The sequence below is a fragment of the Heterodontus francisci genome, chromosome 5, assembly GCF_036365525.1.
Source record: "Heterodontus francisci isolate sHetFra1 chromosome 5, sHetFra1.hap1, whole genome shotgun sequence".
Taxonomy (NCBI): Eukaryota; Metazoa; Chordata; class Chondrichthyes; order Heterodontiformes; family Heterodontidae; genus Heterodontus; species Heterodontus francisci.
The window spans coordinates 54,912,872-54,926,858 of NC_090375.1; the positions used below are offsets into that span (position 1 = coordinate 54,912,872).

Here is a 13,987-nt window from a genome sequence, read left to right on the forward strand (position 1 = left end):
TGGAGTACTGTGTGCAGTTTTGGTCCCCTTACCTTAGGAAGGATATTATTGTCATAGAGGGAGCGCAATGAAGGTTCACCAGACTTGTTCCCGGGATGGCAGGACTATCCTATGAAGAGAGATTGGGGAAACTGGGCCTGTATTCTCTCGAGTTTCGAAGAATGAGAGGTGATCTCATTGAAACTTACAAAATACTTAAAGGGATAGACAGGGTAGATTCAGCTAAGATGTTTCCCCTGGTTGGGGAGTCTAGAACCAGGGGAAATAATTTCAAAGTAAGGGGGAAGCCACTTAGGACAGAGATGAGGAGAAATTTCTTTACTCAGCGGGTTGTGAATCTTTGGAATTCTCAACCCCAGAGGGCTGTGGAAGCTTAGCCATTGAGTATGTTTAAAGTAGAGATTGACAGATTTCTAAATACAAATGACATAAGGGGATATGAGGATACTGTAGGAAAAAGGCATTGAAGTGGATGATCAGGTATGATCATATTGAATGGCTGAGCAGGCTCGATGGGCTGAATGTCCTACTCCTGCTCCTATGTTCATTGTTATCTTGCACTTAGTTCATGCGTTTTCCCTACAGCTTTGGGAAAGACTGCCAATCAGTGAAAATGACTTTTGAACCTTTCCAAAGCCTCTAGGAATCTTTGTCTGTCTGGTCTCTGTGTCCTACCTTGTGGTCATTTTAAGTGGCCAGAACCCTTCAAATTTCACCCAATGTATGAATCTTCCAATTTCCTCTCCCCCCAATTAAGCAAAGTCTGTAAAAGGTCAAAACTGCATGGAAAAGTGTAAATAATTTTTCAAATATTTAACAGAAAAGTGCATACAGCTAATTTACCTCACTTCTGCACATAATTATTCTGGACTGAATTTTGGCAGGACTGGAAAATCAGTCTCAGTTCTCTCAACCTTTAAATAAAGATCTCACCTTGAGTGGTACTCCTGTAGGATGATAGTGACAGCATAGGATACAAGCCTTTTGCGATTGTATAGGTTGACACCACTGTGCTTCCCAGGAACTCCAAACAGCAAATCTATTCACATTAATTAAAAGTATTAATTCGCTATTCTACTGTTCAGAAGTGCAACACATTCTAACAGACAATGTTGTTAAACAGTGTAATATATGGTCTTCTACTCCATAGCCTAACTTAATAGTAATTTCTTCAATATCTCATTTTCTGTCCTAACTTTTCCAACTTTGTACTGTCCTGAGCTATAGGCCTAGGCCCTTCAAATGTTTCTCATTCTTCTCCTCTAGTTTCACCTCTCTATCCTCTGCTGAAGCTAATACTTCAGTGAATTCCGAGGTGATATTTACCCTCTCATACCTCACTGAGGGAGTCATTCATGTATGAAACAACAGTGAGGGTTAGAAAGTTATTCCATTGTGCTAGAATCTATCCTTACACGTTGCACATACATGGCACCTTCCACTAGGGTTTGCTCAATAATGGTCAGGAGCAGGGAAACCTGTCCCATTTCTTCCCTCCAAATCCATATGCCATATCATTGCTCTAACAGCAGCTAATTCAGTGCAGACTGGGGATCAAACCTGGAATCTTGTTGGTCTGTTTGGCTCAGAAATAGAGACTTGACCTTCAAATCATCAGAATAGTCCAAGGCTTTCTCAACATCTAACAAGCAGGTTTCACACTCAGGGCAGTCACATTGCCATTTATACAAATGGGTCAACAACAGAAATCAAATTTTTTATGATAGTCAAATGTATAATAATAGTGACAGTGGCAGCATAACACTGAACTTTTGGCATTGACTTTCAGTCTCACTCTAAACCTCAACATACTACTTTGGCATAAAAGTGCATAAGAGACATTTATTTGCAACTTCAAAGCAAGTTCCCTTCTGCCTATCTAATTATACAGATAGACATTAAAGATCCATGCAAAAAATGAGCAGGAAGTTCTCCTGGGTCAGTCCGTTAACACCTAATCTGTACTAATGCTTTGTCTTTCAACACACCATTAACATATTGTTTGCCTTTGCTCCATGACTTTTTGGTCAGCTATGTGGCCTTGTCCAATCTACACCTTCTCCTTTGTTATCTCTTGCCCCACCCCACCTCACTTGCTTGTAACCTTTGACATTTCTAATATTTGTCAGCTCCGAAGAAGGGTCACTGACCCGAAACGTTAACTCTGCTTCTCTTTCCACAGATGCTGCCAGACCTGCTGAGTGGTTCCAGCATTTCTTGTTTTCAGTCCTCCTGGGGCCCCGGCCTACATTTTGCCCCTTAACCAATACTACCATACTTAATTGGCAATTTATCTCATTGTTGTGCACAAAAATAGCTGCTGTGTTGTGAGCGGGGGTAGGGGGTGATCGACAATGATCAAGAAGTAGCAGTGATATTAAGAGGTGACCAAAGGCACTATCAATGGGGTAAAGACTGAAGTTTCTGCTGATGATGGTCGTGGCTCGATTAGAAGGGAGCAGACACAAAAATGTGCAGCATTTGAAGAGAAGAGGGTATATGCTGGAATTGGGGAAGTTGGGAGTGATGTCACGGATGTTTGCAGCCAAGAAGGAGCAGACCACATATTCAAAAATCCAAGCTACCTTTGAGTGAAGCAGATGTTTGGAGAGTCTTCGGCTCATGTTGGTGAATAGTGCGAATGATATCCGGGTCAGAGTCGAAGTGATCACGGTCATTCTTCCAGAAGTTAGCTGGAGAGATGAGGAGGCAGCCATGTTCAGGAAGTATACTCTGTAACTTCTTTAATCCAGGGAGTAGATCAGTGACCCGAAGACAGACACTTTCTAGGCTTTTGGTGGCAGCACTGTTAATGATGAAAGAATGTATATTACTAGCCAGCACACAAAAAATTCTATCTTTCCTTATAGCAACACCATGTTTGGACGTTGATGAGGATTTGTGGCACTTGGGTGAATGCTTTGTTTATAGAAACATACAACAGCACAGCACAGAAAGAGGCCTATTGGCCCATCAAGTCTGTGCCGGCTCTTTTGAAGAGCAATTCAGTTAGTCCCACACCCCCACTCTTTCCCCATACCCTTGCAATTTTTGCTCCTTCAAGTATTTACCCAATTCCCTTTTGAATGCTACCACTGAATTTATATTCACTATGTATTAGGCAGTGCATTCCAAATTTTAAACATTTCTTATGTCATAAAGATTTTCCTCATGTTGCCTCTGGTTGTTTTGCTAATCATCTTAAATCTGTGCCTCCTCACGATTGGCCTTCAGGATTTGAAAACAGTTTCTCTTTATTTATTCGATCTAAACTCTTGTGATGTTAAATGTTTATATCTCTATGCCTTCTCTGCTCTAAGGAGAACCCCAGTTTCCTCAGTCTAACCACATCACTGTAATCGCTCATCCCTGGAACCATTCTATTAATTCTTTTCTGTACCCTCTCCAAAGCCCTGATTGTCCTCCCTAAAGTGTGGTGCTCAGAATTGGACACAATACTCCAGCTAGGATCAAACTAGTGTTTTATGTAGGTTTAGCAGAATGTCCTGCCGTTGTACTCTATGCCTCTATTTATAAAGTCCAGGATCACGTATACTTTATTAACTGCTTTGTTAATCAATTCTGACACCTTTAAAGATTTTGCATCACCTCCCACAGTTCACACTCTTTTTGTACTATCTTTAAAGTTGTACCATTTGGCATGTCTTCTCAATGAAAATTGATTTTTATCTGCCATGTGTCTGCCCATTTTACTCTTGAATGCCTATTCTGTCCTCGAAGTCTGTTACTACATTCCTCACTATTTACTACAGTTCCAGGTTTTGCGTCAGCTGTAAATTTCAAAATTGTGCCCTGTACCCCCAAGTCCAAGTCATTAATTTATATCAAAAGGAGCAGTGGTCCCAGTTGTTATAGATTCCCTGCTCGCTCTTTAAATAAAAATTAGAGTTTATATGTACAACTAAAATTTTGAAACAAGTTAAATCGAAGACCTCCATTTTCTGTACAAAGCCCCTCCTCTACGACCCCAAAAAATTCCTTAATTCATGCATTTCTTTTTCTAAAACAATCTGACAGTTGGATGACCTGCATCTATCCATTTCGAGATTAGAGATTTCCTTTCTCTACAGCATTTGTTTCAAGCCATCAAAGTCAATCCATAACCTTTTCTCACTCACTTTTTGTACAGTGTATATTATTCCACAAGGAATGATCATCTACACAACATTCTATGCATATACTATCTTCAGTATACCCATTGTATGCTGAATAAAATATTTGACAAATAGAATCCCATATCCACTGCCTCCACAAGAGTCAGTGTTTCAGCAGCCAAGGTATTAATAACAACCCTGTTAATTTTCTTAGCTGGACAACATTTCCCATTCTCACCCACCAGAATTATTATGAAACCAGCTGGAAGATTAGCAGAGGCACGATGGGCCAAGTGGCCTCTTTCTGTGCCGTAAACTTTCTATGATTCTACGTGAGACTTCACTAAAAATGACTGGCTTCATGTTCTTTGGGTCATGTAAGGATGAGAACTTCAGTACTCATTTATCCAAATTTAATTTTCCTACTGTTTTACTTGTCTCTACTTTAGGCTGCTTCATTGTAATACTTAACTCCAACACATCAAAACTAGCTTCTGGTCTAGTCTGAATATGCAACAGGTTCAAATGACCAAATCAAGCCTCGCAATTGTTAGGTCTCTTCTTTAGACATGGCAGATCATTTTTCTGTGATGACCTAGTAAGAGCAACTGGGATGGAAATAACACTTTCTAAACAGGATGTTTGTTTAAAGTTATTCCAGATCTACTTTGCTTGATAAGTGAAACCAATATATTTAAAAGCCCCACAAGCCTGACTCCCAATTTTAAATACTACTCTACACTTAACATATTTCTCAAATTCTGCAGTACCATCCCATAAGTAATATCAACATGCATCATGAAGATGCCTGAGAATTTTACTTTACGATACCGATAAGACATTACAGTAACTTCTTATAGTTGAACACAATCTATTTTCAGCAGAACAGAGATCACTGAAAAATACCACACCCTGGAAGCATCATTCAGGCTATAGACTCACATGTTCAGTTTCCATAGTTTTCCTTCTGTATCTACTGCCTCTTCAGTCTAGCCATTGTACAGAATCTCATGTAAAATATTTGACCAATAGAATCACATATCCACTGCCTCCACAAAAGTCAGTATTTCAGCAGCCAGAGTACTATTGACAACCCTTCTAATTTCGAAGCCTGATTGGTTAGTTGAACCTGTTGTACATTCATGCTAGTTTTGAAGTGTAGGAGTTAAGTACTACAAATGAAGCACCCTAAAGTAGAGAATGTTTTAAGGGCAAGTAAAACATTAAGATCTCTCTGAAAAGTACTGTCCTGCAGAAATGCAGCTTTTATTTCGATTGACTGACACTCATGAATATGTGGCCAAAAGAATGTTTAAGATTACTTTTCCAGCTGTGGGAGAATCCACTCTAACATCTGTATCACCAAGTCAGTCTTCAAAACCTTTAGCAACTAGCCTTGCAGGCCCCATCTGCAAGGACTTTTTCCATACAAATCAACCGATGAGACAAAGCTGGTTGATGCTCATCTGGTACCTCAGAACAAACTCCAAACTCTCTCAACATTTCAACTCCCTTTGTTTTGCCTCTCTTATTAGTTTATCCTCAAGTTTATTGGCAGCTACCAAAACTTCAAGATCATGAGGTCTTCTGCTTCGAGTTCTGTTACGAGACTGTTCTGTGGCCTTTATTTCATTATCTAATCTATTCACGCTACGGCCTCTACTTCCACTTTTAAGTCTGCCTGGACTATTACTGCGTGATCGCCCTGTTGTACTACTGGAGGTTCTTTCTCCGGTACGTGATCGTTTTCTGATGCAAGTCTCATTACCGGACTCACTATCAGTACTTGCACTGCGCTTTCTTACTTTCCACTCTTTCACCCCATTCTGCTGCTCCAATAACCTCACTTCTTGGCCATCATCCTGAACATTCAACCAAAACTTAAACTTGCCAGTAGCATTTCCTGCACATCCAACAATTGTCACATCCCTCCATTCACTGGACCCCTCTGGAATATATCTCAACCGGGTACCCACTCTGGATAATTGGCCCGCGGATGTGATAGCTCTGTCATGTGCGTCATGATAACATACATTACCACTATCCAGCCCTTGATCCACCACAATCTGTTCCTCAGGACCTTCATCACAAAATACATGAGCATTTGAGGTACAAGGTGCCTTATTTACTTCTATCAGCTGCTCAGAGTCTGAGATTTTGTAATTAATTCTAATTAACCATGAGGAATGAACCTTAACAGTTGATTGCCATGTTTGATCATTCCTGTCTTACCATCATGACCTGTTACTTTATCAGGGCCTTTCCATTCTCTAAAGCACTCTCTTTTATAGCATACTAAACTTCCTTATATCAGATGGTTTGATCTAATGCCTCAGAGCTCTCTGAATTTTCTCCAAGACTGCAGCCTTGATGAAAGCTCATCTCCCTACATGTAAAGAATTCAAATGTGCAAAGAAAGGGAAATAATTACCTTCTAGAGCAGGAGGACTATTGCACAGAACAGAAGACAATTTGGGATTTTGCGTATAGACTAGTTGATAGGGACTACATCCCGCAACAACCTGGAATGAATTCTCTGCGTGACCCACCCACGTCAGGGCGTTTGCCATCTTGCAATCTAGTTGATGAGCTAAAGTTTTATGCAGCATTTTATCGATCACCACATGATTTCTTTCACAAAGTCCATTGCTACAAAAGCTTTTAGCTACAGTATTCATGACCTGATGTTCACATACTTTCACACGTGTCTCTGAACTCATCACTGGCAAATTCCCCTCCATTATCAGTTAGAAACTTCGTTGGTGTCCCAAGTCCAGTCCCTATCCATTTATCCATGATTTTGCCTTTAATAACTCCTTTGTCTTTACTATGTATTATTATAGAAAGACTAAATTTGGTTGCTATGTACATAAAATAAAGGATGAAAATATTTATTTGTCTCATACCATTAGATCCACGGCTTGTGCCTTCAATACCTTTTACAGATTGCATATTTCTCACTAATCTCTTCTATTAGCCTCGTATATTCATCAACTACAGCTGCATCTTTTAGCAGGATTTTTAATTTTGAATATTAATGCTTGTCTAACATTCTGATGAGAAATATCAGGAGTTGTTAAGGGCAACAATAATGTCCTGACTGGGTAAACGGAAGAGCCACAGACTTTCCAAAAATAATTGCCTTTTCATGCTACATGTTAAGTTTCACTTGTGTCTTTTTCATAGGTTTATTCAACAGCATAGGTATGGCTCTAAAGACTAAATCAATACTTATAAAATGGCTTACTCCAGCTATTTTACCTGGGATTACAACTCTCTTTAGTGACCTCAATGTGTTGAGATCCCCAAATCTAAAGCAAGTCATACTTTCATATTCCTTAACCTTGAGTCGATCCTCACTACTGAGTGAATCAAGGTAACATGTTAACCAATCTGTCCCAAATACTGAAGTATAAGCACTATCTAGTACTTCACAGTTAAAGGAATCTGCGACCAACACATTCATCACAGCAATAAAACTCCTTGTGACCAAAATAATTTGTTCGGATTCATCATTTTCATCATCTGCCTCAGAATTTTAGTCATCTTGTGTCATTTTGAGGACTCTGCCTCTTCGCTTTCGGCAGCTCACAGCATAATGATACTTTGAGTCACATCCGAAGAATGTATTAACTGCTTTAACGCTATTCCTCGGAATCATTCGCTTATGACTGTTGTTCCAATTCTGTCTTCTGCTGTAATTGCCAAATCTGTGTACGGTGCTTTCATCCCCATTCTGCCTGTCTTTAATCCTCTTAACTCCCCAATACCTGTCCACCACCTACAAGGCACAAGTAAGGAGTGTGATGGAATACTCCTTGTATGGGTGCAGCTCCAACAACAATCAAGAAGCCCAGGACAAAGCAGCCCGCTTGATTGGCAACCCGTCCACCACCTTCAACATTTACTCGCTTCACCACCGACGTACAGTGGCAGTGTATCATCTACAAGATGAACTGCAGCAATTCACCAATGCTCCTTCGACAGCACCTTCCAAATCCATGACCTCTACTACCTAGAAGGGCAAGGGCAGCAGTTGCATGGGAACACCACCAGCTGTAAGTTCCCCTCCAAGTCGCACACCTTCCTGACTTGGAACTCTATCACCATTGTTTCAATGTTGCTGGGTCAAAATCCTGGAACTCCCTTCCTAACATCACTGTGGGTGTACCTACACCCCAATGACTGCATTGGTTCAAGAAGGCAGCTCACCACCACCTTCTCAAGGGCAATTACGGATATGCAATATATGCCCATCATGTCCCCACCAGCTCTCTGAAAGAGCAACTCCCTCAGTTCCATTCCCCTGCCTGCTCCCTGTAACCCTGCACATTCGTCCTTTTCATATAACAGTTGAATTCCCTTTTGAATGCTTCAATTGAGCCTGCCTCCACCATGTTCTCAGGCAGCGCATTCCAGACCTTAACCACTTGTTGTGAAAAAATTTTTCTTCATGCCACTTTTGCTTCTCTTACCAAATACTTTAAATCTGTGCCCTCCTTTCACAAGTGGGAACAATTTCTCTCTATCTACTCTGTCCAGACTCATGATTTTGACTACCTCTATCAAATCACCTCTCAGCCTTCTCTTCTCCAAGGAAAACAGTTTTAACTTCTTCAATCTATCTTCATAAGTGAAATTCCTCATCCTTGGAACCATTCTCGTGAATCTTTTCTGTACTCTCGCCAATGCCCTCAGGTCTTTCCTCAAGTGCGGTGCCCAGAATTGGATGCAATACTCCAGCTGAGGCTGAGCTAGGTTCTACAGGTTTGCCATAACTTCCTTGCTGTTGTACTCTATACCCCTATTAATAAAGCCCAGAATACTGTATGCTTTATTAACCACTCTCTCAATCTGTCCTTCCACCTTCAATGACTGTATGCACAGATACACCGAAGTACCTCAGCTCCTGCACCCCCTTTAGAATTGTATCCTTAATTCTATATTGTCTCTCCATGTTCTTCCTACCAAAATGAATCACTTCACATTTCTCTGCATTAAACTTCATCTGTCACCTGTCTGCCCATTCCACCAACTTGTCCATGTCCTTTCGAAGTTCTACATAATCCTCCTCACAGTTCACAATGTTTCCAAGTTTCATATCATCTGCAAACTTTGAAATTGTGCCCTGCACACCAAGGTCTAGGTCATTAATATAGATCAGGAAAAGCAAGGGTCCCAACACTGATCCATGGGGAACTCTACAACAAACCTTCCTCCAGCCCAAAAAACACCCATTAACATTACTCTTTGTTTCCTGACACTTAACCAATTCCGTATCCATGTTGCCACTGTTCCTTTTATTCCATGAGCTACAAGTTTGCTCAGAAGTCTGTTGTGTGGCACTGTATCAAATGTCTTTCGAAAGTCCATGTATACCACATCAACAGCATTGCCCTCTTCAACCTCCTCAAAAAACTCCAGCAAGTTAGTTAAACATGATTTTCCCTTAAGAAATCCATGCTGGCTTTCCTTAATTCATTTGCATTTGTCCATGTGACTATTGATTTTGTCACAAATTATTTTTTCTAGTTTTCCCATCACCCAAGTTAAAATGACTAGCCTGTAGCAGCTGGGCTTATCTTTACACCCTTTTTTTTTTAAAACACGGGTGTAATATTTGCAATTCTCCAGTCCTCTGGCACCATCTCCAAGTCTAAGGAGGACTGAAAAATTATGGCCAGTGCCTCTACGATTTCCACCCTCACTTCCCTCAGCATCCTGGGATGCATCTCATCCAACCCTGGTGCTTTATCCACTTTCAGTACAGACAGCCTATCTAATACTTCCTCTTTTATCAATTTTAAACCCCTCTAATGCCTGACTTACCTCCTCTTTCAATATTGCTGAGTTGCATCTTCTTCCTTGGCAAAGACAGATGCGAAACAATAATTTAATACCGCAGCTATGTCCTCTGCCTCCATGTGCAAATCCCCTTTCTGGTCCCTAATCGGCCCCACTCCTCCTTTTACCACCCTTTTACTATTTATATGCCTATAGAAAAGCTTGGGATTTCCTTTAATGCTAGCTGCCAGTCTCTTTTCATGCTCTCTCTTTGCTTCTTTTATTTTCTTTTTCACTTCCCCTCTGGACCTTCTATATTCAGCCTGGTTCTCAATAGTATTTTCTACCTGGCATCTGTCATAAGCACACTTTTTCTTCTTTATCTTAATTTCTACCTCTTTTGTCATCCAGGGAGCTCTGGATTTGTTTGCTCTACTTTTCCCCTTCGAGGGAACAAACCTTGACTGTGCCCGAACTATCTCTTCTTTGAAGGTAGCCCATCTACCGGTTTTCCTGCCAGCTTTTGACTCCAATTTATTCGCCCCAGCTCCATTCCTATCCCATTCGAGTTCCATGAATGAATTTTTTTTTTAAAATGTATTGACGCCTGCAATCGGTATCTGGGCTATTTTGAATTCTGGAAATCATTGAGACTTCTATTCTTTGTATCACCATGGAACGTCTCACTGGTTGCATAAAGGTTGAAGGAAATGGCTCTCTTCCCGGAAAAGTTTTTAAGGCAGCAGTCATCTGATCCAATAGTGTCTCCTTCTCTGAGAACTGAACACCAGTTAGAACCAGTCGCCTGTTCATATGAGACACCTTAGCATAACCCAGTAATTTAAATGTTAGCACTGATCAAGAAATCCACAAAATGAATTGCGTTAATCTTTTATACAATCTGTTAAAGGCCATGATATATTCTTGCATGGAATGACCATCTGTTTTCTGAAATCTATCAAAGTCTGCCCTTAACCACTATCCAACTGGTGGGCATCCAGCTCACATAACGCTATTTCTGATTTTATTTCATGTAGGAAATGGCCATACTTTGTTTTCTCTTTGATATAGTCGCAATCCGGATCCACATATCCACTTCATTCTTCCATATGATTCAGACTCTGAGAACATCGGAGGGCAATCATACCTCGACAATTTACATTTGCTTTCTGCCATTTTCCACAATGGCCACTAGGATTTTAATTTTATGTCTGTATTTTTTTTTTCTTAGTTTTCAACCTTCACCTTTGGGCAACCATTTCTCTGCTATCATATTATATTTCAGAAAGCCAGGCAGCGAAGGATGCAGCTGGAGCCGATCTTTACACAGTTCTTCATGCTTTTATTTACAGCAAACGTGCATCTCCTAATCCAACAACCATAGTTTCAGTCTATTGTATTGGTAAGTGCACAAGGGAATCCCCAGTTAATGCCTGCATACAATTAAACACAATTAATATCCAATTAACACTTATCCTTGGGAAATTCCACTGTGCATCTTCCTCCAGTCTGAAAAACATCCATTCACCACAACTCTCTGTTTCCTATCCCTTGGCCAATTTTGTATCTATGCTGCTTCAGCCCCATTTTATCCCATGAACTTCAATTTTGTTAAAAAGCCTAATATGTGGTATTTGAACACCTTTTGAAAGTGCATATACACAGCATCAACTCCACTACCCTCAGCCAGCCTCTCTATTACCTCGTCAAAAAACTTGGAATAATGTGTACAATTTCACGAGAAACATTTTCAAGCCTACTCTCAATTTCCAATATTTTAGCAAGCAGTTCATCAGGAACTTAAGATGACGCACGAAAAAGTACTAATGATCTATAAGTGGCAAATAAATAGTTTTTTTTAATGAATGAAATAGTAACTCAATCTCAATTCCACAATATTACAGCAGCAAATGATTATCAGAATTAAAATCACAAAGCAAGGGGCTGACCCAATTGCACATTCATATTATTTGTTTCAGGCACAAAATACATGAGATTTATATTAATGTAATGTCCGACCTGTAAAGTAACTATTTTCGTCCTTCTGACACTCACTGATCTACTGTAGTTGCTAGCATTTTCTGTTTTTATACAAGATGTATCAGTCAAAAGTCCTTAAAGAGCCTTGAAATAAATTGAGTTAATTTATTTTAATAATGTTGGTCAAGAGTTAAATGTTGGCCAGGACACAGAGAATTACCCTGTTTTTCTTTGATTAGTGCCACAAGATCTTTTCTGTCAATCTGATAGGCCAGAATGGGACGATAGCTTAACATCTCATCTGAAAGTCAGCATCTCTTACAATAAAGTGCACTCGTTCATATACTGAAGGGTCAACTTGAATATGCGACTCAAGTCCTGCAGTGCAGTTTGAGCCGACAACATGCTGTCACAGAGGTGAGAGTGCTACCACTAAACTAAGGCTGAGAGCTTGGGTAGACATTTTTAAAAAGTCTACATTATTGCTCCCCAGATAGCTGAGCACTTTTATTCAAAGAGTAGTTGAATTGAGTCCTATTGAGCAAGAAGGACTCCGATTTGATCAGTTGTCCTAAATTATCTGATTTCAGCTGTGATGGTGTAACAGGTGTTACAGAACTTCCGGTGCAAGAGAAGAAAATCAGCTGAAGCTCCTGTTCCAGATTGCTAACGAATAACTGCACTTGGTTGCCTGCATAGCTATCTGGTGAGGACATGACAAGGCTTTATTGTCATGCCCTTTGCAGTTAAAGTTCACACCACTTGGGTACAATGTTAGAAGGCAACCAATTTCCATGGAACTGAGGGACTGGGATTAATGTCTTCAGGAGAAGAGTGAAAAAGAATTCGTGAAACAGAAAAAAAACTACACATACAAACTGATCACTGACAGTAGTTTGCTACATTTACCTGTCTTATTTTCCTCACTCATTTTGTTGTTTCGCTTTTTTCCTGCCGGAATCTAACAGCTTGTAAGACTTAATGCTAAAACAAATCTAGCGTGGATCACATCTGAAATTAAGATTTCAACTTGAACTTTTTAAATTACAGTATGAATGATCAAATCCCTTCCTACCTGTCTTGAAATACGTGATTTCTCACTTCTTCCACCAGCTGAAAAACTTTCGACAGAGGAGCACGAAACACATCCACAGCAATTAGGTTTTTGTTCCAAGGGGATACAATAGCTTTTACAAATATTTGCTGGATATAAGCAACTGGAGGTCCGACATACTAGAAAGAGAAAAAGGACAGAAATTCACATGCCATTTTGAGGACTAACTGAATCAAGACTGGACTTCAAACTATATAAATATTGCTGTATATAAAATGACCAAGACATAGACAACTTTGCCATTCAACACTTGGTGTATTTTCACGTACATCTTCTGGGGCTTAAAGCACAGAATTATGAAGAAATTCAAGGAAATGAATTTGTTTCATGGAAAAGGTTTGAGAATCAGAGTGATCTGGGTCTTAAGACAGATGGGAATTAAGTAAGTTAATGTATACTGTAATCACAGATCTAGATGAACAGAGTATAGATTTAAAAAGGTTTCAGAGACTTTTACCAAAATGACTCCAGGGATGAGGGATTTTAGCTACAAGATTAGGTTGGAGAAGCTGGGGTTGTTCTCCTTGGAACAAAGGAGATTGAGGGGAGATTTGACAGGTTTGAATGGAGTAGACAAAAGAAAGCTGCTTCCATTAGCTAATAGTACAAGAATGAGGAGACACAGATTTAAGATTTTGGGCAAGACATGCAGAGAGATTGTGAGGAAAATCATTTTTATACAGTGAGCAGTAATGACCTGTAACTTGCTGATAAGGGTGCTTGAAACAGAGACAATGATGTCAAAAGGAAATAAACATGCAGGACTATGGGGATAGAGTGGGGGAATGAGACTAATTGCATTGTCTGCAGAGAACTGGCATGGACTCAATGGGCCAAATGCTCTCCTTCTGTGCCGTAATGACATTAACTCTAAGATTGAAGATTACAGAGCTGATGATGCATGGTTGCACAGAGAGATCGCAAACAGAGTGTAGAAGTTGGGACTTTGGTGAAAGTAGAGATTCGGTGTAGAGGGGGAAGGATGTGCTTGTAT

General features: G+C 40.0%; 1 protein-coding gene across 3 annotated transcripts in view; it reads right to left on the minus strand.

The window, feature by feature from the left end:
* scap (SREBF chaperone) overlaps positions 1–13,987 on the minus strand; it is a 306,453-nt gene that overhangs the window by 137,328 nt on the left and 155,138 nt on the right. For all 3 annotated transcript variants that reach the window (XM_068031444.1, XM_068031446.1, XM_068031447.1), the window contains 3 exons: positions 12,955–13,112; positions 2,586–2,806; positions 934–1,039 (listed from right to left, as the gene is read on the minus strand). In XM_068031444.1, coding sequence (XP_067887545.1) covers positions 934–1,039; positions 2,586–2,806; positions 12,955–13,112 — 485 coding nt within the window. The remainder of the gene's footprint in view (positions 1–933; positions 1,040–2,585; positions 2,807–12,954; positions 13,113–13,987) is intronic.